The 22500-nt window shown below is 45.9% G+C and overlaps 3 protein-coding genes across 3 annotated transcripts; all 3 read right to left on the bottom strand.

The window, feature by feature from the left end:
• Positions 1-2387: 2387 nt before the first annotated feature.
• LOC135113309 (cuticle protein 21-like) lies at positions 2388-4291 on the bottom strand. Its single transcript, XM_064028525.1, has 3 exons — positions 4255-4291; positions 3720-3866; positions 2388-2768 (listed from the first exon to the last, which is right to left on the bottom strand). The coding sequence occupies exons 1-3, from the start codon at positions 4264-4266 to the stop codon at positions 2478-2480; spliced, it is 450 nt and encodes a 149-aa protein (XP_063884595.1). The 5' UTR covers positions 4267-4291; the 3' UTR covers positions 2388-2477.
• A 5564-nt stretch (positions 4292-9855) lies between these two features.
• Positions 9856-14861, bottom strand: LOC135113308 (cuticle protein 21-like). Its single transcript, XM_064028524.1, has 3 exons — positions 14823-14861; positions 14294-14440; positions 9856-10236 (listed from the first exon to the last, which is right to left on the bottom strand). The coding sequence occupies exons 1-3, from the start codon at positions 14832-14834 to the stop codon at positions 9946-9948; spliced, it is 450 nt and encodes a 149-aa protein (XP_063884594.1). The 5' UTR covers positions 14835-14861; the 3' UTR covers positions 9856-9945.
• Positions 14862-20516: 5655 nt separating this feature from the next.
• Positions 20517-22380, bottom strand: LOC135113307 (cuticle protein 21-like). Its single transcript, XM_064028522.1, has 3 exons — positions 22342-22380; positions 21813-21959; positions 20517-20897 (listed from the first exon to the last, which is right to left on the bottom strand). The coding sequence occupies exons 1-3, from the start codon at positions 22351-22353 to the stop codon at positions 20607-20609; spliced, it is 450 nt and encodes a 149-aa protein (XP_063884592.1). The 5' UTR covers positions 22354-22380; the 3' UTR covers positions 20517-20606.
• Positions 22381-22500: the final 120 nt, after the last annotated feature.

The following is a 22500-nucleotide window of genomic DNA, read 5'->3' as shown; positions in this document are numbered from 1 at the left end:
CTGTTTCGCTGTTGTAGATTCTCGTCTTCTGGTTCTTATCCTCGTCATTTTCGGTGCTGTCCTTGTGCTTGTCGTCGCTGTCGTCCTTATCGTCGTCGTCTTTATTTTCTTCCTCCTCTTCCTCCTCCTCCTCCTTCTCCTACGCATTACGCGTAGGACGGGCGGGGCTGCTGATAGGACGGAGAGGGGCCCTGATTGGAAGGGACTGGGACCTGGTATGACGGTGGTGTGTGGTGGGGTGCATTTATGGGTGTGGAAGGCAGCTTGTATTGTGGAGAGTTGGGTGCGCCACGTGTGGAGTATTGGGTACACGAGGTGCAGTGGATGCACGCCAGGAGGGAGGGTGTACCTTGAGGGCCATGTCGGGGGGCTGAGGTGCGTTGAGGAGTGGTGGCTTCTCTACCTCTCGGCCCGCTTATATAGTGGCGGAATGGAATGGAAGGAATGGGCACTGATTTTAGAGGCCGAGAATGAGGTTAGGAGATGAAGATGTGAAGGGAAGTCACGAGGAATGTAAGGAAGGAGGTGGGATAAATAGGATGAACTTGGAGGGAGAGAAAAGACCAGGAATAAATCCACGTGGCGTGGTGTTGAGAGGTCGTGTCGAGGCCAGAATGTTCCACTTTTGTTTTTAGAAAGTGACACGACTTTTGTGAGAAATTGAATGCATTTTCTTCGGGCACTTGAAGTTTTCTGTCGCATCATCATCATTATCATCATCATCATCATCATCATTATCATCTTCATCGTCATCATCATCATCATTATCATCATCATCATCATCATCATCATCATCATCATCATCATCATCATCATCATGACCATTATCTTCTAACATTACCTGGCTGAACAAAGGCTTCCTTCAAACTTACCTGGTTATCTCTCTGGTCTCCATCTGTTCCACGCCACCCTATCAAAACTCATCTCTTTATCAGCTCCCCGTCTCCCCTTTCTGCTTTTACCGTCTCCAGGTTGTCAGTCCCTTACTCCAACCGTCCATCTGTTATCTGTCTGGCGTGTCATGTGTCCTGCCCTTGTCCACTCTTCTCTTTGACTTGTACAGTTAATGTCTTCAATTTTGGTCTGCTCTCATACTGATGATGTTCTCTTTTCATCTTTTATTTTTGTGATAGGCATTGTTTATTTTTTTCTTTTGTATTCTTTGAGGGAAGCTGGAAGTTTCATTACGCGAAGACTCATGTGACTCTTGGTTTCTGACTCAAATGTTAAAACTGAATATCTGTCTTTCTCTGTACTGATGGTGATATTTTGACAACACTATTAACAGTGGGAGATTTTGTCACTTCGGCCAGCAGTTATTCATTTATTTATATTTCTTCCGATCTCTATGTCCAAACAGCCTCGCCCATAGGCTCCTCGTGTTTCCTTTGCCCTGCTTCACACTGCCCAACAACGCTGCGCTGTTGTGCGGTTCCAGACAACTTTTTCCCTTCCTGTGTGTAACTGTAACTCACTCCCCCTGTCATCCCATTCCTTCAGTTATATTATCTGACTCGCTCTCGTGGTGTTTTGAATGAATGAATGAAATACGAATGTACACGATTGGTCCAGCCTTTGCCACCTCGCTGTGCCCTCCCAGCCCTTCGTCCCTACTTTGCAGTGCCCTTTCCAACACCTCGCCCTTACCTCGCAGTGCCCCTTGCAGTCCCATGCCTGTATCCCTCACTGACTCTCCAAGCCCGTCGCCCCATTCCTGCAGTGCCCCTGCCAGCCCTTCTCTCCTACCTCGCAGTGCCTCTACCAGTGCCTCTCCCTTACCTCACACTGTCTTCGACAATGGACCTAGACGGCTTGTCATTGCAGGTTCCAGACTTGCTGCCACTGTTTCTTGGTGTTTTTCATATGGTCCTCTTCATTGTTATTTTGGCATAATTCTTCTCGTCTTTCATTTATTCTCCTTATGAAAACATAATTTTGTTTAATACAATGCTGGTCGAGGCACTAACGTTGGTATAGTGTAGTTTAATCCCTACTTTAATTTTCGGCTTGAAAATTTCAATATACACATTTCCTTCAAGATACTTGATGGTGTTTTCTGTTTATAGTGTCATGTTTACAAACAAGAGGTCGGACTGAATGAAGCCCTTTTCTGTTCTTTTTCTGTTCTTCCACTCATAGTTCATTACGAGGAACAAACAGCTAAACACACAAATCCTCGTTCTAGATCGTCTCGCTCCTGGTATCTGTTGTCATGCATTTCAGGAAACATGTGACGACCCGATGGGACGGCACAGGTTGGTGCGATTGGGCGGAACGTGGCGAGGCTTTTGGCAGGATGCGAGGTGGAGGGTTGGTGGGGAGCTGGGAAGGGAATGTATGGAGAGTTTGGTAGGGAATTCGAAGTGTAGGGTGAAGGAAGGAGAGTGTTTTATCGCATTCGTTTATTGCTTTGTACGTACTGGTATAATGGAGTATTTACAAAGACGGAAAGACTTGGCCGTCACGAGGGTGGAGCATTACGCGTAGGACGGGCGGGGCTGCCGGTAGGACGGGGCGGGTGCCTGGTAGGAAGGTGCGGAGCCGTAGCCCTGCTGTGTTGGGTACTGTGCCTCTCCCTGGTAGTTGACCTGGGCCACGAAGCCTGAGTCGCCGTTGACAGTGTAGGTGACCTCCTGCAGGCGGCCGTCGGGCAGCTGCACGTAGTAGGATCCCTGGGTGTCGTAGCCGTCGCGGGTCTCCTGGTGGCCATTGTCGTTGCTGGAATAGTCGTCCTTGACGTTCCAGCTGAAGTCATACTTAGGGGGACTCTGTGAATGGGGAGGGAGGAACGGTGAATGAGTGAGTGTTTTTATTTTATTTATTTATTTTTTTTATGTAGGAAGGACACTGGCCAAGGGCAACAAAAATCTAATAAAAAAATCCCCACTGAAATGGCAGTCCCATGAAAGGTTCAAAGCAGTGGTCAAAAATTGATGAATAAGTTTCTTGAAACCTCCCTTTTGAAGGAATTCAAGTCATAGGAAGGTGGAAATACAGAAGCAGACAGGGAGTTCCAGAGTTTACCAGAGAAGGGGATGAATGATTGAGAATATTGGTTAACTCTTGCGTTAGAGAGGTGGACAGAATAGGGGTGAGAGAAAGAAGAAAGTCTTGTGCAACGAGGTCGCGGAATGAGGGGAGGTATGCAGTTAGCAAGATCAGAAGAACAGTTAGCATGAAAATAGCGGTAAAAGACAGCTAGATATGCAACATTGCGGCGGTGAGAGAGAGGCTGAAGACAGTCAGTTAGAGGAGAGGAGTTGATGAGACGAAAAGTTTTTGATTCCACCCTGTCTAGAAGAGCAGTTTGAGTGGAACCTCCCCAGACGTGTGAAGCATACTCCATACATGGACGGATAAGGCCCTTGTACAGAGTTAGCAGCTGGAGGGGTGAGAAAAACTGGCGGAGACGTCTCAGAACACCTAACTTCATAGAAGCTGTTTTAGCTAGAGATGAGATGTGAAGTTTCCAGTTCAGATTATAAGTAAAGGACAGACCAAGGATGTTCAGTGTAGAAGAGGGGGACAGTTGAGTGTCATTGAAGAAGAGGGGATAGTTGTCTGGAAGGTTGTGTCGAGTTGATAGATGGAGGAATTGAGTTTTTGAGGCATTGAACGATACCAAGTTTGTGTGTGTGTGTGTGTGTGTGTGTGTGTGTGTGTGTGTGTGTGTGTGTGTGTGTGTGTCTGATTTCAGTGCATGCGTATAAGGGACTCACCACTGGCTCGGGTGCATTGTAGGATGGCGCGGGGGCGTTATAGGATGGGGTGCGGGCGCTGTAGATGGGGGCAGGAGAGGGAGGAAGCGGCCTATAGGAAGTCGTGTCGGCGAGGGCGACTGCCACGAGGGCGGGCAGGAGGACGAGCTGGTGGAGGAAGAGGACTCACTGTGGTTGGGAGGATGCGTTGGGAGGCGTTGTTGGCGTGTGTGGCAGTATTGCCATGTGTTGTACTCGTATTGGCCGTTGGGGGCAGTGTGTGTGGGGCGTTGGGGGCAGTGTGTGTGTGAGGCATGGGGACGTTTGTTGTGGTGTTGTTGGTGCGTTGTGGCGTGGTCGTGGGAGTGGCTGTGAGGAAGTTTGTAGTGGTGGTGTTGGGCCGCTGGGGCTTGGTATTGAGGGAGGTGTGTTGGGATGTTGTGGAGTGCATGTTTGAGTGTTAGAGGCAGCTTTTGTTCTGGAGTATTGGGTGTGGGACGTGTGGAGTGTTGGGTGCATTAGGTGCTGTGTGTGCACGCCAGGAAGGAGGAAATACCTTGAGGGCCATATCGGTGAATGAGGTGCGTCGGAGACTGGTGGCTGCTTTGCCTTTCGGCCCGTTTATATAGTGGCGGCTGCGGGGGCGTGGCGTTGACGTCACGAGGGCAGAGGAGAACGTGGGTAGGAGAGGACTTATTTTTGAGGCAGAGAAGAAAGCACAGAGGAGGTAACAGTGTCAAGGTGAGATAGGAGGAAAAAAGGAACAGAGACAGATGCAGAAAGTGACCCTGCCTGTACTTAATTAAAATTTGGACAGCTTGCAGCGCTGCTTTCACATTCCTCCTCCTCCTCCTCCTCCTCCTCCTCCTCCTCCTCCTCCTCCTCCTCCTCCTCCTCCTCCTCCTACTACTACTACTACTACTACTACTACTACTACTACTACAACAACAACAACAACAACAACAACAACAACAACAACAACAACAACAACAACAACAACAACAACAACTACTACTACTACTACTACTACTACTACTACTGCTACTTCCAGTACTACTGCTGCTACTACTACTACTACTACTACTACTACTACTACTACTACTACTACTACTACTACTACTACTATTACTACTACTACTACTACTACTACTACTACTACTCCTTTTCCTTCTCAAGATATCAAGATATCATCCAGGCTTCTTAAAGAAGGAAGTAATGAGCTCGTGAAACCGATTACGATTTTATTGAATAAAACTTTACTAGCGGGTAAAGTCCCCCAGGAATAGAAACTAGGAAATGTCACGCCAATCATTAAAAAAGGAAATAAATCTCTCTCAGCCAATTACAGACAGATCAGTCTAACTTTAGTAGTTTCCAAGCTTATGGAAACAATAATCATAGATAAAATTGTTAGATATTTAGAAGAAAATAAAATCATAAGGGACTCGCAACACGGTTTCAGAACCAAACGTTCCTGCTTTACGAACTTACTAGACTTCTTTTATGAAGTATTTAACTCGTATGACGAGACAAAAGCTGTTGATATTATCTACCTCGATTTCCAGAAAGCTTTCGACACTGTTCTTCATAAGAGACTCATCAGTAAAGTAAAAGCTCACGGCATTGCCAGAAACACCCTGAAATGGCTGAGAGACTGGCTCTTTGACAGAAAACTGTGTTGTGTTAAATGGAAAAGAGTCAGATTGGCATAAGGTAAATAGCGGCGTTCCTCAAGGCTCTGTATTAGGACCAGTACTTTTTATAATATACATTAATGATACTGATGAAGAGATAAATTGCAAAATAGATAAATTTGCAGACGACACCAAAATAACACGTAGAGTAACGTCAGTGTCACAATGGCAGGAACTGCAGTGTGACCTCAATTAACTAACAAGCTGGGCAGAAAAATGGCAGATGAGATGTAATATAGAAAAGTGTAAAATTCTACATATTGGAAGCAACAATGTTCAGGCGAGATATGTAATGAATAACATGCCACTGTCAAGCACTGATAAAGAAAAAAATCTTGGTGTCGTTGTGTCAAAAGACCTAAAGCCGAATCAACACTTCACAGAAACAGTAAAGACGGCAAATAAATTAGTAGGATTCATTGGAAGAACCCTTGAATTTAAATCAGAAAAGATTATACTTGCCTTATACAACTCACTGATGCGTCCTCATCTAGAATACTGTGTACAGTTCTGGTCACCATACTACAAAAAAGACACTGAAAAACTAGAAAAGATACAGCGCAGAGTCACAAAGATGATTCCAGGATTGCTTAATAAGCCGTATGAGGAACGACTGGAAGAACTAATCCTATTTAGTTTAACAAAGCGCAGGATAAGACGAGACCTAATTGAAGTGTTCAAAATTTATAAAGGATATAGTAACATTGATGCACATAAATATTATACCATTGATCATTCTCACCTAACAAGAAATAATGGATTAAAGATTGTACCCAAACGTTTTAAATCCCACGAGGCCTAACATTTTTTCTTTAATCGTACAGTAAATATATGAAATAATCTTCCTGCAGAAATCGTAAACAGCAATTCTGTTGAATCATTAAAAAAAAATAAAATAGACAAATATTTAAAAGCAAATTCCTAACAAGCTCTCTTCTTGTCCGAATAATTATTTTGCAGCACCAGTTTTATTATAAATTGTATTAACTTTCAGATAGGCGTATAGAGTTCACCATAGCGTGAATAGTAAAACTTCCCTTCAACCTTTCCTATGAAAATTCCATGTCAGTTTTTCCATACTGCATGGTACTTTTTCCCAATTATTTCCATGGCAGCGCAAGCTGGAGGGAGTGGTGGGTGGGGAGGAGCCTTCTGCTATGTTGTCCTGTCTCTCTTCCCTGTAGCTAGTTAGAAATAGTTACCAAACAGCCTTGAAAGGACCAAAAGGTCTGTTGGTGTTTGGCTTTTCTTTGTATTCCTTTGTATTCCTCCTCCTCCTCTTCCTCCTCCTCTTTCACCTTAGTGGAGAGGCAAGGTCTATAAATGGTCATGGAGGAAAGGTGTCCTCACAGCATGACTGAAGAAGAGACGCAGGCATGAGTGCGGCCATGAGACAAGGACAGCAAGTTCTCCTTCCTCCGCACTTGAGTAAATTTGGAGAGAGAACGGCGCGGCACTCCTATTCCTTCTCCTCCTTGTATTCCTTCTTCGACGTTGTGATTTGTCGTTGTCGTCATCTTTATATATTGGTCGTTGTTATTGTTGTCGTGTTCGTCGTTAATGTTGATGTCGTCGTCATCGTTTTAATTGTATTTGTAGTTGTTGTTTTTTTCATTGTCGTGATCGGTTTCATCGTCGTTTTCGTTGTGGTTGTCATCATTGTGGTGGTCATTGTTGTTGTCATCGATGTTGTCATTACCGTTATTGTTGTCGCCGTCATCGTTGTCGTCGTGTTCGCTGTTTTCTTTCTCGTTGTCATTGTCGTTGTGGAAATTCAGTCTTTCAAATAAGTGATCTCCCGACTCTTTTTTTTTGTTCCTCAACACCGACCTGCCCTAACCCTGGTTGCCTTCGCTACACCATCCCGCCAGTCTCCTGCAGCCACGTTTGTACTGTACCAACACACTCACTCATGTCAGTCAGTCCCTTGAGCCGCGTGATCCTGTTGGTGGGTTGCCTTGAATGAATTAGATAATCAGTCATTCGGCCACTCCACTTTTCCTGTGTCCAGTAACATCCTTAAAGGTGATTTTCTACCAGCCGATAATTCGGCCATCCTTCGCCACTTTGCAGTCTTTCTTCCCAACACTCGACCCTTTTCTGCAGCTCTCTTCTGTGTGTGTCACCTCAGCCTCTTGTTCATAGTTTCTGTTTCGCTGTTGTAGATTCTCGTCTTCTGGTTCTTATCCTCGTCATTTTCGGTGCTGTCCTTGTGCTTGTCGTCGCTGTCGTCCTCATCGTCGTCGTCTTTATTTTCTTCCTCCTCTTCCTCCTCCTCCTCCTTCTCCTACGCATTACGCGTAGGACGGGCGGGGCTGCTGATAGGACGGAGAGGGGCCCTGATTGGAAGGGACTGGGACCTGGTATGACGGTGGTGTGTGGTGGGGTGCATTTATGGGTGTGGAAGGCAGCTTGTATTGTGGAGAGTTGGGTGCGCCACGTGTGGAGTATTGGGTACACGAGGTGCAGTGGGTGCACGCCAGGAGGGAGGGTGTACCTTGAGGGCCATGTCGGGGGGCTGAGGTGCGTTGAGGAGTGGTGGCTTCTCTACCTCTCGGCCCGCTTATATAGTGGCGGAATGGAATGGAAGGAATGGGCACTGATTTTAGAGGCCGAGAATGAGGTTAGGAGATGAAGATGTGAAGGGAAGTCACGAGGAATGTAAGGAAGGAGGTGGGATAAATAGGATGAACTTGGAGGGAGAGAAAGGACCAGGAATAAATCCACGTGGCGTGGTGTTGAGAGGTCGTGTCGAGGCCAGAATGTTCCACTTTTGTTTTTAGAAAGTGACACGACTTTTGTGAGAAATTGAATGCATTTTCTTTGGGCACTTGAAGTTTTCTGTTGCATCATCATCATCATCATCATCATCATCATCATCATCATCATCATCATGACCATTATCTTCTAACATTACCTGGCTTAACAAAGGCTTCCTTCAAACTTACCTGGTTATCTCTCTGGTCTCCATCTGTTCCACGCCACCCTATCAAAACTCATCTCTTTATCAGCTCCCCGTCTCCCCTTTCTGCTTTTACCGTCTCCAGGTTGTCAGTCCCTTACTCCAACCGTCCATCTGTTATCTGTCTGGCGCGTCATGTGTCCTGCCCTTGTCCACTCTTCTCTTTGACTTGTACAGTTAATGTCTTCAATTTTGGTCTGCTCTCATACTGATGATGTTCTCTTTTCATCTTTTATTTTTGTGATAGGCATTGTTTATTTTTTTCTTTTGTATTCTTCGAGGGAAGCTGGAAGTTTCATTCGCGAAGACTCATGTGACTCTTGGTTTCTGACTCAAATGTTAAAACTGAATATCTGTCTTTCTCTGTACTGATGGTGATATTTTGACAACACTATTAACAGTGGGAGATTTTGTCACTTCGGCCAGCAGTTATTCACTTATTTATATTTCTTCCGATCTCTATGTCCAAACAGCCTCGCCCATAGGCTCCTCGTGTTTCCTTTGCCCTGCTTCACACTGCCCAACAACGCTGCGCTGTTGTGCGGTTCCAGACAACTTTTTTCCCTTCCTGTGTGTAACTGTAACTCACTCCCCCTGTCATCCCATTCCTTCAGTTATATTATCTGACTCGCTCTCGTGGTGTTTTGAATGAATGAATGAAATACGAATCTACACGATTGGTCCAGCCTTTGCCACCTCGCTGTGCCCTCCCAGCCCTTCGTCCCTACTTTGCAGTGCCCTTTCCAACACCTCGCCCTTACCTCGCAGTGCCCCTTGCAGTCCCATGCATGTATCCCTCACTGACTCTCCAAGCCCGTCGCCCCATTCCTGCAGTGCCCCTGCCAGCCCTTCTCTCCTACCTCGCAGTGCCTCTCCCAGTGCCTCTCCCTTACCTCACACTGTCTTCGACAATGGACCTAGACGGCTTGTCATTGCAGGTTCCAGACTTGCTGCCACTGTTTCTTGGTGTTTTTCATATGGTCCTCTTCATTGTTATTTTGGCATAATTCTTCTCGTCTTTCATTTATTCTCCTTATGAAAACATAATTTTGTTTAATACAATGCTGGTCGAGGCACTAACGTTGGTATAGTGTAGTTTAATCCCTACTTTAATTTTCGGCTTGAAAATTTCAATATACACATTTCCTTCAAGATACTTGATGGTGTTTTCTGTTTATAGTGTCATGTTTACAAACAAGAGGTCGGACTGAATGAAGCCCTTTTCTGTTCTTTTTCTGTTCTTCCACTCATAGTTCATTACGAGGAACAAACAGCTAAACACACAAATCCTCGTTCTAGATCGTCTCGCTCCTGGTATCTGTTGTCATGCATTTCAGGAAACATGTGACGACCCGATGGGACGGCACAGGTTGGTGCGATTGGGCGGAACGTGGCGAGGCTTTTGGCAGGATGCGAGGTGGAGGGTTGGTGGGGAGCTGGGAAGGGAATGTATGGAGAGTTTGGTAGGGAATTCGAAGTGTAGGGTGAAGGAAGGAGAGTGTTTTATCGCATTCGTTTATTGCTTTGTACGTACTGGTATAATGGAGTATTTACAAAGACGGAAAGACTTGGCCGTCACGAGGGTGGAGCATTACGCGTAGGACGGGCGGGGCTGCCGGTAGGACGGGGCGGGGGCCTGGTAGGAAGGTGCGGAGCCGTAGCCCTGCTGTGTTGGGTACTGTGCCTCTCCCTGGTAGTTGACCTGGGCCACGAAGCCTGAGTCGCCGTTGACAGTGTAGGTGACCTCCTGCAGGCGGCCGTCGGGCAGCTGCACGTAGTAGGATCCCTGGGTGTCGTAGCCGTCGCGGGTCTCCTGGTGGCCATTGTCGTTGCTGGAATAGTCGTCCTTGACGTTCCAGCTGAAGTCATACTTAGGGGGACTCTGTGAATGGGGAGGGAGGAACGGTGAATGAGTGAGTTTTTTTTTTAATTTATTTATTTTTTTATGTAGGAAGGACACTGGCCAAGGGCAACAAAAATCTAATAAAAAAATGCCCACTGAAATGCCAGTCCCATGAAAGGGTCAAAGCAGTGGTCAAAAATTGATGAATAAGTTTCTTGAAACCTCCCTTTTGAAGGAATTCAAGTCATAGGAAGGTGGAAATACAGAAGCAGACAGGGAGTTCCAGAGTTTACCAGAGAAGGGGATGAATGATTGAGAATATTGGTTAACTCTTGCGTTAGAGAGGTGGACAGAATAGGGGTGAGAGAAAGAAGAAAGTCTTGTGCAACGAGGCCGCGGAAGGAGGGGAGGTATGCAGTTAGCAAGATCAGAAGAGCAGTTAGCATGAAAATAGCGGTAAAAGACAGCTAGATATGCAACATTGCGGCGGTGAGAGAGAGGCTGAAGACAGTCAGTTAGAGGAGAGGAGTTGATGAGACGAAAAGTTTTTGATTCCACCCTGTCTAGAAGAGCAGTATGAGTGGAACCTCCCCAGACGTGTGAAGCATACTCCATACATTTTTTTTTTTTTTTTTTTTTATGTAGGAAGGATATTGGCCAAGGGCAACAAAAATCTAATAAAAATAAATGCCCACTGAAATGCCAGTCCCTAAAAGGGTCAAAGCAGTGGTCAAAAATTGGTGGATAAGTGTCTTGAAACCTCCCTCTTGAAGGAATTCAAGTCATAGGAAGGTGGAAATACAGAAGCAGGCAAGGAATTCCAGAGTTTACCAGAGAAAGGGATGAATGATTGAGAATACTGGTTAACTCTTGCGTTAGAGAGGTGGACAGAATAGGAGTGAGAGAAAGATGAAAGTCTTGTGCAGCGAGGCCGCTGAAGGAGGGGAGGCATGCAGTTAGCAAGATCAGAAGAGCAGTTAGCATGAAAATAGCGGTAGAAGACAGCTAGAGATGCAACATTGCGGCGGTGAGAGAGAGGCTGAAGACAGTCAGTTAGAGGAGAGGAGTTGATGAGACGAAAAGCTTTTGATTCCACCCTGTCTAGAACAGCAGTATGAGTGGAACCCCCCCAGACATGTGAAGCATACTCCATACATGGACGGATAAGGCCCTTGTACATAGTTAGCCGCTGGGGGGGTGAGAAAAACTGGCGGAGACGTCTCAGAACACCTAACTTCATAGAAGCTGTTTTAGCTAGAGATGAGATGTGAAGTTTCCAGTTCAGATTATAAGTAAAGGACAGACCAAGGATGTTCAGTGTAGAAGAGGGGGATAGTTGAGTGTCATTGAAGAAGAGGGGATAGTTGTCTGGAAGATTGTGTCGAGTTGATAGATGGAGGAATTGAGTTTTTGAGGCATTGAACAATACCAAGTTTGCTCTGCCCCAATCAGAAATTTTAGAAAGATCAGAAGTCAGGCGTTCTGTGGCTTCCCTGCGTGATATGTTTACCTCCTGAAGGGTTGGACGTCTATGAAAAGACGTGGAAAAGTGCAGGGTGGTATCATCAGCATAGGAGTGGATAGGACAAGAAGTTTGGTTTAGAAGATCATTAATGAATAATAAGAAGAGAGTGGGTGACAGGACAGAACCCTGAGGAACACCACTGTTAATAGATTTAGGAGAAGAACAGTGACCGTCTACCACAGCAGCAATAGAACGGTCAGAAAGGAAACTTGAGATGAAGTTACAGAGAGAAGGATAGAAACCGTAGGAGGGTAGTTTGGAAATCAAAGCTTTGTGCCAGACTCTATCAAAGGCTTTTGATATGTCCAAGGCAACAGCAAAAGTTTCACCAAAGTCTCTAAAAGAGGATGACTAAGACTCAGTAAGGAAAGCCAGAAGATCACCAGTAGAGCGGCCTTGACAGAACCCATACTGGCGATCAGATAGAAGGTTGTGAAGTGATAGATGTTTAAGAATCTTCCTGTTGAGGATAGATTCAAAAACTTTAGATAAGCAGGAAATTAAAGCAATAGGACGGTAGTTTGAGGGATTAGAGAGGTCACCCTTTTTAGGAACAGGTTGAATGTAGGCAAACTTCCAGCAAGAAGGAAAGGTAGATGTTGACAGACAGAGCTGAAAGAGTTTGACTAGGCAAGGTGCAAGCACGGAGGCACAGTTTCGGAGAACAATAGGAGGGACCCCATCAGGTCCATAAGCCTTCTGAGGGTTTAGGCCAGCGAGGGCATGGAAAACATCATTACGAAGAATTTTAATACGAGGCATGAAGTAGTCAGAGGGTGGAGGAGAGGGAGGAACAAGCCCAGAATCGTCCAAGGTAGAGTTTTTAGCAAAGGTTTGAGCAAAGAGTTCAGCTTTAGAAATAGATGTGATAGCAGTGGTGCCATCTGGTTGAAGTAGAGGAGGCAAAGAAGAAGAAGCAAAGTTATTGGAGATATTTTTGGCTAGATGCCAGAAATCACGAGGGGAGTTAGATCTTGAAAGTTTTTGACATTTTCTGTTAATGAAGGAGTTTTTGGCTAGTTGGAGAACAGACTTGGCATGGTTCCGGGCAGAAATATAAAGTGCATGAGATTCTGGTGAAGGAAGGCTTAAGTACCTTTTGTGGGCCACCTCTCTATCATGTATAGCACGAGAACAAGCTGTGTTAAACCAAGGTTTAGAAGGTTTAGGACGAGAAAAAGAGTGAGGAATGTACGCCTCCATGCCAGACACTATCACATCTGTTATGCGCTCAGCACACAAAGACGGGTCTCTGACACGGAAGCAGTAGTCATTCCAAGGAAAATCAGCAAAATACCGCCTCAGGTCCCCCCAACTAGCAGAGGCAAAACGCCAGAGGCACCTTCGCTTAGGGGGATCCTGAGGAGGGATTGGAGTGATAGGACAAGATAAAGATATGAGATTGTGATCGGAGGAGCCCAACGGAGAAGAAAGGGTGACAGCATAAGCAGAAGGATTAGAGGTCAGGAAAAGGTCAAGAATGTTGGGCGTATCTCCAAGACGGTCAGGAATACGAGTAGGGTGTTGCACCAATTGCTCTAGGTCATGGAGGATAGCAAAGTTGTAGGCTAGTTCACCAGGATGGTCAGTGAAGGGAGAGGAAAGCCAAAGCTGGTGGTGAACATTGAAGTCTCCAAGAATGGAGATCTCTGCAAAAGGGAAGAGGGTCAGAATGTGCTCCACTTTGGAAGTTAAGTAGTCAAAGAATTTCTTATAGTCAGAGGAGTTAGGAGAGAGGTATACAGCACAGATAAATTTAGTATGAGAATGACTCTGTAGTCGTAGCCAGATGGTGGAAAACTCGGAAGATTCAAGAGCGTGGGCACGAGAGCAGGTTAAGTCATTGCGCACATAAACGCAGCATCCAGCTTTGGATCGAAAATGAGGATAGAGAAAGTAGGAGGGAACAGAAAAGGGGCTACTGTCAGTTGCCTCAACGGAAAGGAAAGGCGACCTGGGGACATTTATGGTCCCCTCCCCAGATGGGGACTCCGAGGCTGGTGTAGGAGTCGCCATGATTTTAAAATTTTTGGAGTGAAGGGTGTGTGTGTTATTAGGTGCTTGTAGTTTTGTGTGGAGGAAGAGAGTTGTCTTTAGAGGGCAGGCTGTGACTACCCCCTTGTGTTGTGAGACACAAAGGGAAACGTTCAGTGAGGTCACAGCTGGGTTTAATGATAAGTTCACAGCACCCCCTGAACAGTGCTTTAGACCTCACTGGGAGTAATTATCGTTTCGGCAGGTGTCTACTGGCCCTTGTACAGAGTTAGCAGCTGGGGGGGTGAGAAAAACTGGCGGAGACGTCTCAGAACACCTAACTTCATAGAAGCTGTTTTAGCTAGAGATGAGATGTGAAGTTTCCAGTTCAGATTATAAGTAAAGGACAGACCGAGGATGTTCAGTGTAGAAGAGGGGGACAGTTGAGTGTCATTGAAGAAGAGGGGATAGTTGTCTGGAAGGTTGTGTCGAGTTGATAGATGGAGGAATTGAGTTTTTGAGGCATTGAACGATACCAAGTTTGTATGTGTGTGTGTGTGTGTGTCTGATTTCAGTGTATGCGTATAAGGGACTCACCACTGGCTCGGGTGCATTGTAGGATGGCGCGGGGGCGTTATAGGATGGGGCGCGGGCGCTGTAGATGGGGGCAGGAGAGGGAGGAAGCGGCCTATAGAAAGTCGTGTCGGCGAGGGCGACTGCCACGAGGGCGGGCAGGAGGACGAGCTGGTGGAGGAAGAGGACTCACTGTGGTTGGGAGGATGCGTTGGGAGGCGTTGTTGGCGTGTGTGGCAGTATTGCCATGTGTTGTATTGGCCGTTGGGGGCAGTGTGTGTGGGGCGTTGGGGGCAGTGTGTGTGTGAGGCATGGGGACGTTTGTTGTGGTGTTGTTGGTGCGTTGTGGCGTGGTCGTGGGAGTGGCTGTGAGGAAGTTTGTTGTGGTGGTGTTGGGCCGCTGGGGCTTGGTATTGAGGGAGGTGTGTTGGGATGTTGTGGAGTGCATGTTTGAGTGTTAGAGGCAGCTTTTGTTCTGGAGTATTGGGTGTGGGACGTGTGGAGTGTTGGGTGCATTAGGTGCTGTGTGTGCACGCCAGGAAGGAGGAAATACCTTGAGGGCCATATCGGTGAATGAGGTGCGTCGGAGACTGGTGGCTGCTTTGCCTTTCGGCCCGCTTATATAGTGGCGGCTGCGGGGGCGTGGCGTTGACGTCACGAGGGCAGAGGAGAACGTGGGTAGGAGAGGACTTATTTTTGAGGCAGAGAAGAAAGCACAGAGGAGGTAACAGTGTCAAGGTGAGATAGGAGGAAAAAAGGAACAGAGACAGATGCAGAAAGTGACCCTGCCTGTAGTTAATTAAAATTTGGACAGCTTGCAGCGCTGCTTTCACATTCCTCCTCCTCCTCCTCCTCCTCCTCGTCCTCCTCCTCCTCCTCCTCCTCCTCCTCCTCCTCCTCCTACTACTACTACTACTACTACTACTACTACTACTATTACTACTAGTACTACTACTACTACTACTACAACAACAACAACAACAACAACAACAACAACAACAACAACAACAACAACAACAACAACAACAACAACAACAACTACTACTACTACTACTACTACTACTACTACTACTGCTACTACCAGTACTACTACTGCTACTACTACTACTACTACTACTACTACTACTACTACTACTACTACTACTACTACTACTACTACTACTACTACTACTACTCCTTTTCCTTCTCAAGATATCAAGATATCATCCAGGCTTCTTAAAGAAGGAAGTAATGAGCTCGTGAAACCGATTACGATTTTATTGAATAAAACTTTACTAGCGGGTAAAGTCCCCCACGAATAGAAACTAGGAAATGTCACGCCAATCATTAAAAAAGGAAATAAATCTCTCTCAGCCAATTACAGACAGATCAGTCTAACTTTAGTAGTTTCCAAGCTTATGGAAACAATAATCATAGATAAAATTGTTAGATATTTAGAAGAAAATAAAATCATAAGGGACTCGCAACACGGTTTCAGAACCAAACGTTCCTGCTTTACGAACTTACTAGACTTCTTTTATGAAGTATTTAACTCGTATGACGAGACAAAAGCTGTTGATATTATCTACCTCGATTTCCAGAAAGCTTTCGACACTGTTCTCCATAAGAGACTCATCAGTAAAGTAAAAGCTCACGGCATTGCCAGAAACACCCTGAAATGGCTGAGAGACTGGCTCCTTGACAGAAAACTGTGTTGTGATAAATGGAAAAGAGTCAGATTGGCATAAGGTAAATAGCGGCGTTCCTCAAGGCTCTGTATTAGGACCAGTACTTTTTATAATATACATTAATGATACTGATGAAGAGATAAATTGCAAAATAGATAAATTTGCAGACGACACCAAAATAACACGTAGAGTAACGTCAGTGTCACAATGGCAGGAACTGCAGTGTGACCTCAATTAACTAACAAGCTGGGCAGAAAAATGGCAGATGAGATGTAATATAGAAAAGTGTAAAATTCTACATATTGGAAGCAACAATGTTCAGGCGAGATATGTAATGAATAACATGCCACTGTCAAGCACTGATAAAGAAAAAAATCTTGGTGTCGTTGTGTCAAAAGACCTAAAGCCGAATCAACACTTCACAGAAACAGTAAAGACGGCAAATAAATTAGTAGGATTCATTGGAAGAACCCTTGAATTTAAATCAGAAAAGATTATACTTGCCTTATACAACTCACTGATGCGTTCTCATCTAGAATACTGTGTACAGTTCTGGTCACCATACTACAAAAAAGACACTGAAAAACTAGAAAAGATACAGCGCAGAGTCACAAAGATGATTCCAGGATTGCTTAATAAGCCGTATGAGGAACGACTGGAAGAACTAATCCTATTTAGTTTAACAAAGCGCAGGATAAGACGAGACCTAATTGAAGTGTTCAAAATTTATAAAGGATATAGTAACATTGATGCACATAAATATTATACCATTGATCATTCTCACCTAACAAGAAATAATGGATTAAAGATTGTACCCAAACGTTTTAAATCCCACGAGGCCAAACATTTTTTCTTTAATCGTACAGTAAATATATGAAATAATCTTCCTGCAGAAATCGTAAACAGCAATTCTGTTGAATCATTAAAAAAAAATAAAATAGACAAATATTTAATAGCAAATTCCTAACAAGCTCTCTTCTTGTCCGAATAATTATTTTGCAGCACCAGTTTTATTATAAATTGTATTAACTTTCAGATAGGCGTATAGAGTTCACCATAGCGTGAATAGTAAAACTTCCCTTCAACCTTTCCTATGAAAATTCCATGTCAGTTTTTCCATACTGCATGGTACTTTTTCCCAATTATTTCCATGGCAGCGCAAGCTGGAGGGAGTGGTGGGTGGGGAGGAGCCTTCTGCTATGTTGTCCTGTCTCTCTTCCCTGTAGCTAGTTAGAAATAGTTACCAAACAGCCTTGAAAGGACCAAAAGGTCTGTTGGTGTTTGGCTTTTCTTTGTATTCCTTTGTATTCCTCCTCCTCCTCTTCCTCCTCCTCTTTCACCTTAGTGGAGAGGCAAGGTCTATAAATGGTCATGGAGGAAAGGTGTCCTCACAGCATGACTGAAGAAGAGACGCAGGCATGAGTGCGGCCATGAGACAAGGACAGCAAGTTCTCCTTCCTCCGCACTTGAGCAAATTTGGAGAGAGAACGGCGCGGCACTCCTATTCCTTCTCCTCCTTGTATTCCTTCTTCGACGTTGTGATTTGTCGTTGTCGTCATCTTTATATATTGGTCGTTGTTATTGTTGTCGTGTTCGTCGTTAATGTTGATGTCGTCATCATCGTTTTCATTGTATTTGTAGTTGTTGTTTTTTTAATTGTCGTGATCGGTTTCATCGTCGTTTTCGTTGTGGTTGTCATCATTGTGGTGGTCATTGTTGTTGTCATCGATGTTGTCATTACCGTTATTGTTGTCGCCGTCATCGTTGTCGTCGTGTTCGCTGTTTTCTTTCTCGTTGTCATTGTCGTTGTGGAAATTCAGTCTTTCAAATAAGTGATATCCCGATTCTTTTTTTTGTTCCTCAACACCGACCTGCCCTAACCCTGGTTGCCTTCGCTACACCATCCCGCCAGTCTCCTGCAGCCACGTTTGTACTGTACGAACACACTCACTCATGTCAGTCAGTCCCTTGAGCTGCGTGATCCTGTTGGTGGGTTGCCTTGAATGAATTAGATAATCAGTCATTCGGCCACTCCACTTTTCCTGTGTCCAGTAACATCCTTAAAGGTGATTTTCTGCAAGCCGATAATTCGGCCATCGTTCGCCACTTTGCAGTCTTTCTTCCCAACACTCGACCCTTCCCTGCAGCTCTCTTCTGTGTGTGTCACCTCAGCCTCTTGTTCATAGTTTCTGTTTCGCTGTTGTAGATTCTCGTCTTCTGGTTCTTATCCTCGTCATTTTCGGTGCTGTCCTTGTGCTTGTCGTCGCTGTCGTCCTCATCGTCGTCGTCTTTATTTTCTTCCTCCTCTTCCTCCTCCTCCTCCTTCTCCTACGCATTACGCGTAGGACGGGCGGGGCTGCTGATAGGACGGAGAGGGGCCCTGATTGGAAGGGACTGGGACCTGGTATGACGGTGGTGTGTGGTGGGGTGCATTTATGGGTGTGGAAGGCAGCTTGTATTGTGGAGAGTTGGGTGCGCCACGTGTGGAGTATTGGGTACACGAGGTGCAGTGGGAGCACGCCAGGAGGGAGGGTGTACCTTGAGGGCCATGTCGGGGGGCTGAGGTGCGTTGAGGAGTGGTGGCTTCTCTACCTCTCGGCCCGCTTATATAGTGGCGGAATGGAATGGAAGGAATGGGCACTGATTTTAGAGGCCGAGAATGAGGTTAGGAGATGAAGATGTGAAGGGAAGTCACGAGGAATGTAAGGAAGGAGGTGGGATAAATAGGATGAACTTGGAGGGAGAGAAAGGACCAGGAATAAATCCACGTGGCGTGGTGTTGAGAGGTCGTGTCGAGGCCAGAATGTTCCACTTTTGGTTTTAGAAAGTGACACGACTTTTGTGAGAAATTGAATGCATTTTCTTCGGGCACTTGAAGTTTTCTGTCGCATCATCATCATTATCATCATCATCATCATCATCATCATTATCATCTTCATCGTCATCATCATCATCATTATCATCATCATCATCATCATCATCATCATCATCATCATCATCATCATCACCATGACCATTATCTTCTAACACTACCTGGCTTAACAAAGGCTTCCTTCAAACTTACCTGGTTATCTCTCTGGTCTCCATCTGTTCCACGCCACCCTATCAAAACTCATCTCTTTATCAGCTCCCCGTCTCCCCTTTCTGCTTTTACCGTCTCCAGGTTGTCAGTCCCTTACTCCAACCGTCCATCTGTTATCTGTCTGGCGCGTCATGTGTCCTGCCCTTGTCCACTCTTCTCTTTGACTTGTACAGTTAATGTCTTCAATTTTGGTCTGCTCTCATACTGATGATGTTCTCTTTTCATCTTTTATTTTTGTGATAGGCATTGTTTATTTTTTTCTTTTGTATTCTTTGAGGGAAGCTGGAAGTTTCATTACGCGAAGACTCATGTGACTCTTGGTTTCTGACTCAAATGTTAAAACTGAATATCTGTCTTTCTCTGTACTGATGGTGATATTTTGACAACACTATTAACAGTGGGAGATTTTGTCACTTCGGCCAGCAGTTATTCACTTATTTATATTTCTTCCGATCTCTATGTCCAAACAGCCTCGCCCATAGGCTTCTCGTGTTTCCTTTGCCCTGCTTCACACTGCCCAACAACGCTGCGCTGTTGTGCGGTTCCAGACAACTTTTTTCCCTTCCTGTGTGTAACTGTAACTCACTCCCCCTGTCATCCCATTCCTTCAGTTATATTATCTGACTCGCTCTCGTGGTGTTTTGAATGAATGAATGAAATACGAATGTACACGATTGGTCCAGCCTTTGCCACCTCGCTGTGCCCTCCCAGCCCTTCGTCCCTACTTTGCAGTGCCCTTTCCAACACCTCGTCCTTACCTCGCAGTGCCCCTTGCAGTCCCATGCCTGTATCCCTCACTGACTCTCCAAGCCCGTCGCCCCATTCCTGCAGTGCCCCTGCCAGCCCTTCTCTCCTACCTCGCAGTGCCTCTACCAGTGCCTCTCCCTTACCTCACACTGTCTTCGACAATGGACCTAGACGGCTTGTCATTGCAGGTTCCAGACTTGCTGCCACTGTTTCTTGGTGTTTTTCATATGGTCCTCTTCATTGTTATTTTGGCATAATTCTTCTCGTCTTTCATTTATTCTCCTTATGAAAACATAATTTTGTTTAATACAATGCTGGTCGAGGCACTAACGTTGGTATAGTGTAGTTTAATCCCTACTTTAATTTTCGGCTTGAAAATTTCAATATACACATTTCCTTCAAGATACTTGATGGTGTTTTCTGTTTATAGTGTCATGTTTACAAACAAGAGGTCGGACTGAATGAAGCCCTTTTCTGTTCTTTTTCTGTTCTTCCACTCATAGTTCATTACGAGGAACAAACAGCTAAACACACAAATCCTCGTTCTAGATCGTCTCGCTCCTGGTATCTGTTGTCATGCATTTCAGGAAACATGTGACGACCCGATGGGACGGCACAGGTTGGTGCGATTGGGCGGAACGTGGCGAGGCTTTTGGCAGGATGCGAGGTGGAGGGTTGGTGGGGAGCTGGGAAGGGAATGTATGGAGAGTTTGGTAGGGAATTCGAAGTGTAGGGTGAAGGAAGGAGAGTGTTTTATCGCATTCGTTTATTGCTTTGTACGTACTGGTATAATGGAGTATTTACAAAGACGGAAAGACTTGGCCGTCACGAGGGTGGAGCATTACGCGTAGGACGGGCGGGGCTGCCGGTAGGACGGGGCGGGGGCCTGGTAGGAAGGTGCGGAGCCGTAGCCCTGCTGTGTTGGGTACTGTGCCTCTCCCTGGTAGTTGACCTGGGCCACGAAGCCTGAGTCGCCGTTGACAGTGTAGGTGACCTCCTGCAGGCGGCCGTCGGGCAGCTGCACGTAGTAGGATCCCTGGGTGTCGTAGCCGTCGCGGGTCTCCTGGTGGCCATTGTCGTTGCTGGAATAGTCGTCCTTGACGTTCCAGCTGAAGTCATACTTAGGGGGACTCTGTGAATGGGAAGGGAGGAACGGTGAATGAGTGTTTTTATTTTATTTATTTATTTTTTTTATGTAGGAAGGACACTGGCCAAGGGCAACAAAAATCTAATAAAAAAATGCCCACTGAAATGCCAGTCCCATGAAAGGGTCAAAGCAGTGGTCAAAAATTGATGAATAAGTTTCTTGAAACCTCCCTTTTGAAGGAATTCAAGTCATAGGAAGGTGGAAATACAGAAGCAGACAGGGAGTTCCAGAGTTTACCAGAGAAGGGGATGAATGATTGAGAATATTGGTTAACTCTTGCGTTAGAGAGGTGGACAGAATAAGGGTGAGAGAAAGAAGAAAGTCTTGTGCAACGAGGCCGCGGAAGGAGGGGATGTATGCAGTTAGCAAGATCAGAAGAGCAGTTAGCATGAAAATAGCGGTAAAAGACAGCTAGATATGCAACATTGCGGCGGTGAGAGAGAGGCTGAAGACAGTCAGTTAGAGGAGAGGAGTTGATGAGACGAAAAGTTTTTGATTCCACCCTGTCTAGAAGAGCAGTATGAGTGGAACCTCCCCAGACGTGTGAAGCATACTCCATACATGGACGGATAAGGCCCTTGTACAGAGTTAGCAGCTGGGGGTGTGAGAAAAACTGGCGGAGACGTCTCAGAACACCTAACTTCATAGAAGCTGTTTTAGCTAGAGATGAGATGTGAAGTTTCCAGTTCAGATTATAAGTAAAGGACAGACCGAGGATGTTCAGTGTAGAAGAGGGGGACAGTTGAGTGTCATTGAAGAAGAGGGGATAGTTGTCTGGAAGGTTTTGTCGAGTTGATAGATGGAGGAATTGAGTTTTTGAGGCATTGAACGATACCAAGTTTGTGTGTGTGTGTGTGTGTGTGTGTGTCTGATTTCAGTGCATGCGTATAAGGGACTCACCACTGGCTCGGGTGCATTGTAGGATGGCGCGGGGGCGTTATAGGATGGGGCGCGGGCGCTGTAGATGGGGGCAGGAGAGGGAGGAAGCGGCCTATATAAAGTCGTGTCGGCGAGGGCGACTGCCACGAGGGCGGGCAGGAGGACGAGCTGGTGGAGGAAGAGGACTCACTGTGGTTGGGAGGATGCGTTGGGAGGCGTTGTTGGCGTGTGTGGCAGTATTGCCATGTGTTGTATTGGCCGTTGGGGGCAGTGTGTGTGGGGCGTTGGGGGCAGTGTGTGTGTGAGGCATGGGGACGTTTGTTGTGGTGTTGTTGGTGCGTTGTGGCGTGGTCGTGGGAGTGGCTGTGAGGAAGTTTGTTGTGGTGGTGTTGGGCCGCTGGGGCTTGGTATTGAGGGAGGTGTGTTGGGATGTTGTGGAGTGCATGTTTGAGTGTTAGAGGCAGCTTTTGTTCTGGAGTATTGGGTGTGGGACGTGTGGAGTGTTGGGTGCATTAGGTGCTGTGTGTGCACGCCAGGAAGGAGGAAATACCTTGAGGGCCATATCGGTGAATGAGGTGCGTCGGAGACTGGTGGCTGCTTTGCCTTTCGGCCTGCTTATATAGTGGCGGCTGCGGGGGCGTGGCGTTGACGTCACGAGGACAGAGGAGAACGTGGGTAGGAGAGGACTTATTTTTAAGGCAGAGAAGAA

Source organism: Scylla paramamosain, chromosome 25 (genome assembly GCF_035594125.1).
Source record: "Scylla paramamosain isolate STU-SP2022 chromosome 25, ASM3559412v1, whole genome shotgun sequence".
NCBI lineage: Eukaryota > Metazoa > Arthropoda > Malacostraca > Decapoda > Portunidae > Scylla > Scylla paramamosain.
Note: the sequence above shows the minus strand (reverse complement) of the source record. Positions and strands in the feature narration are given on the sequence as shown.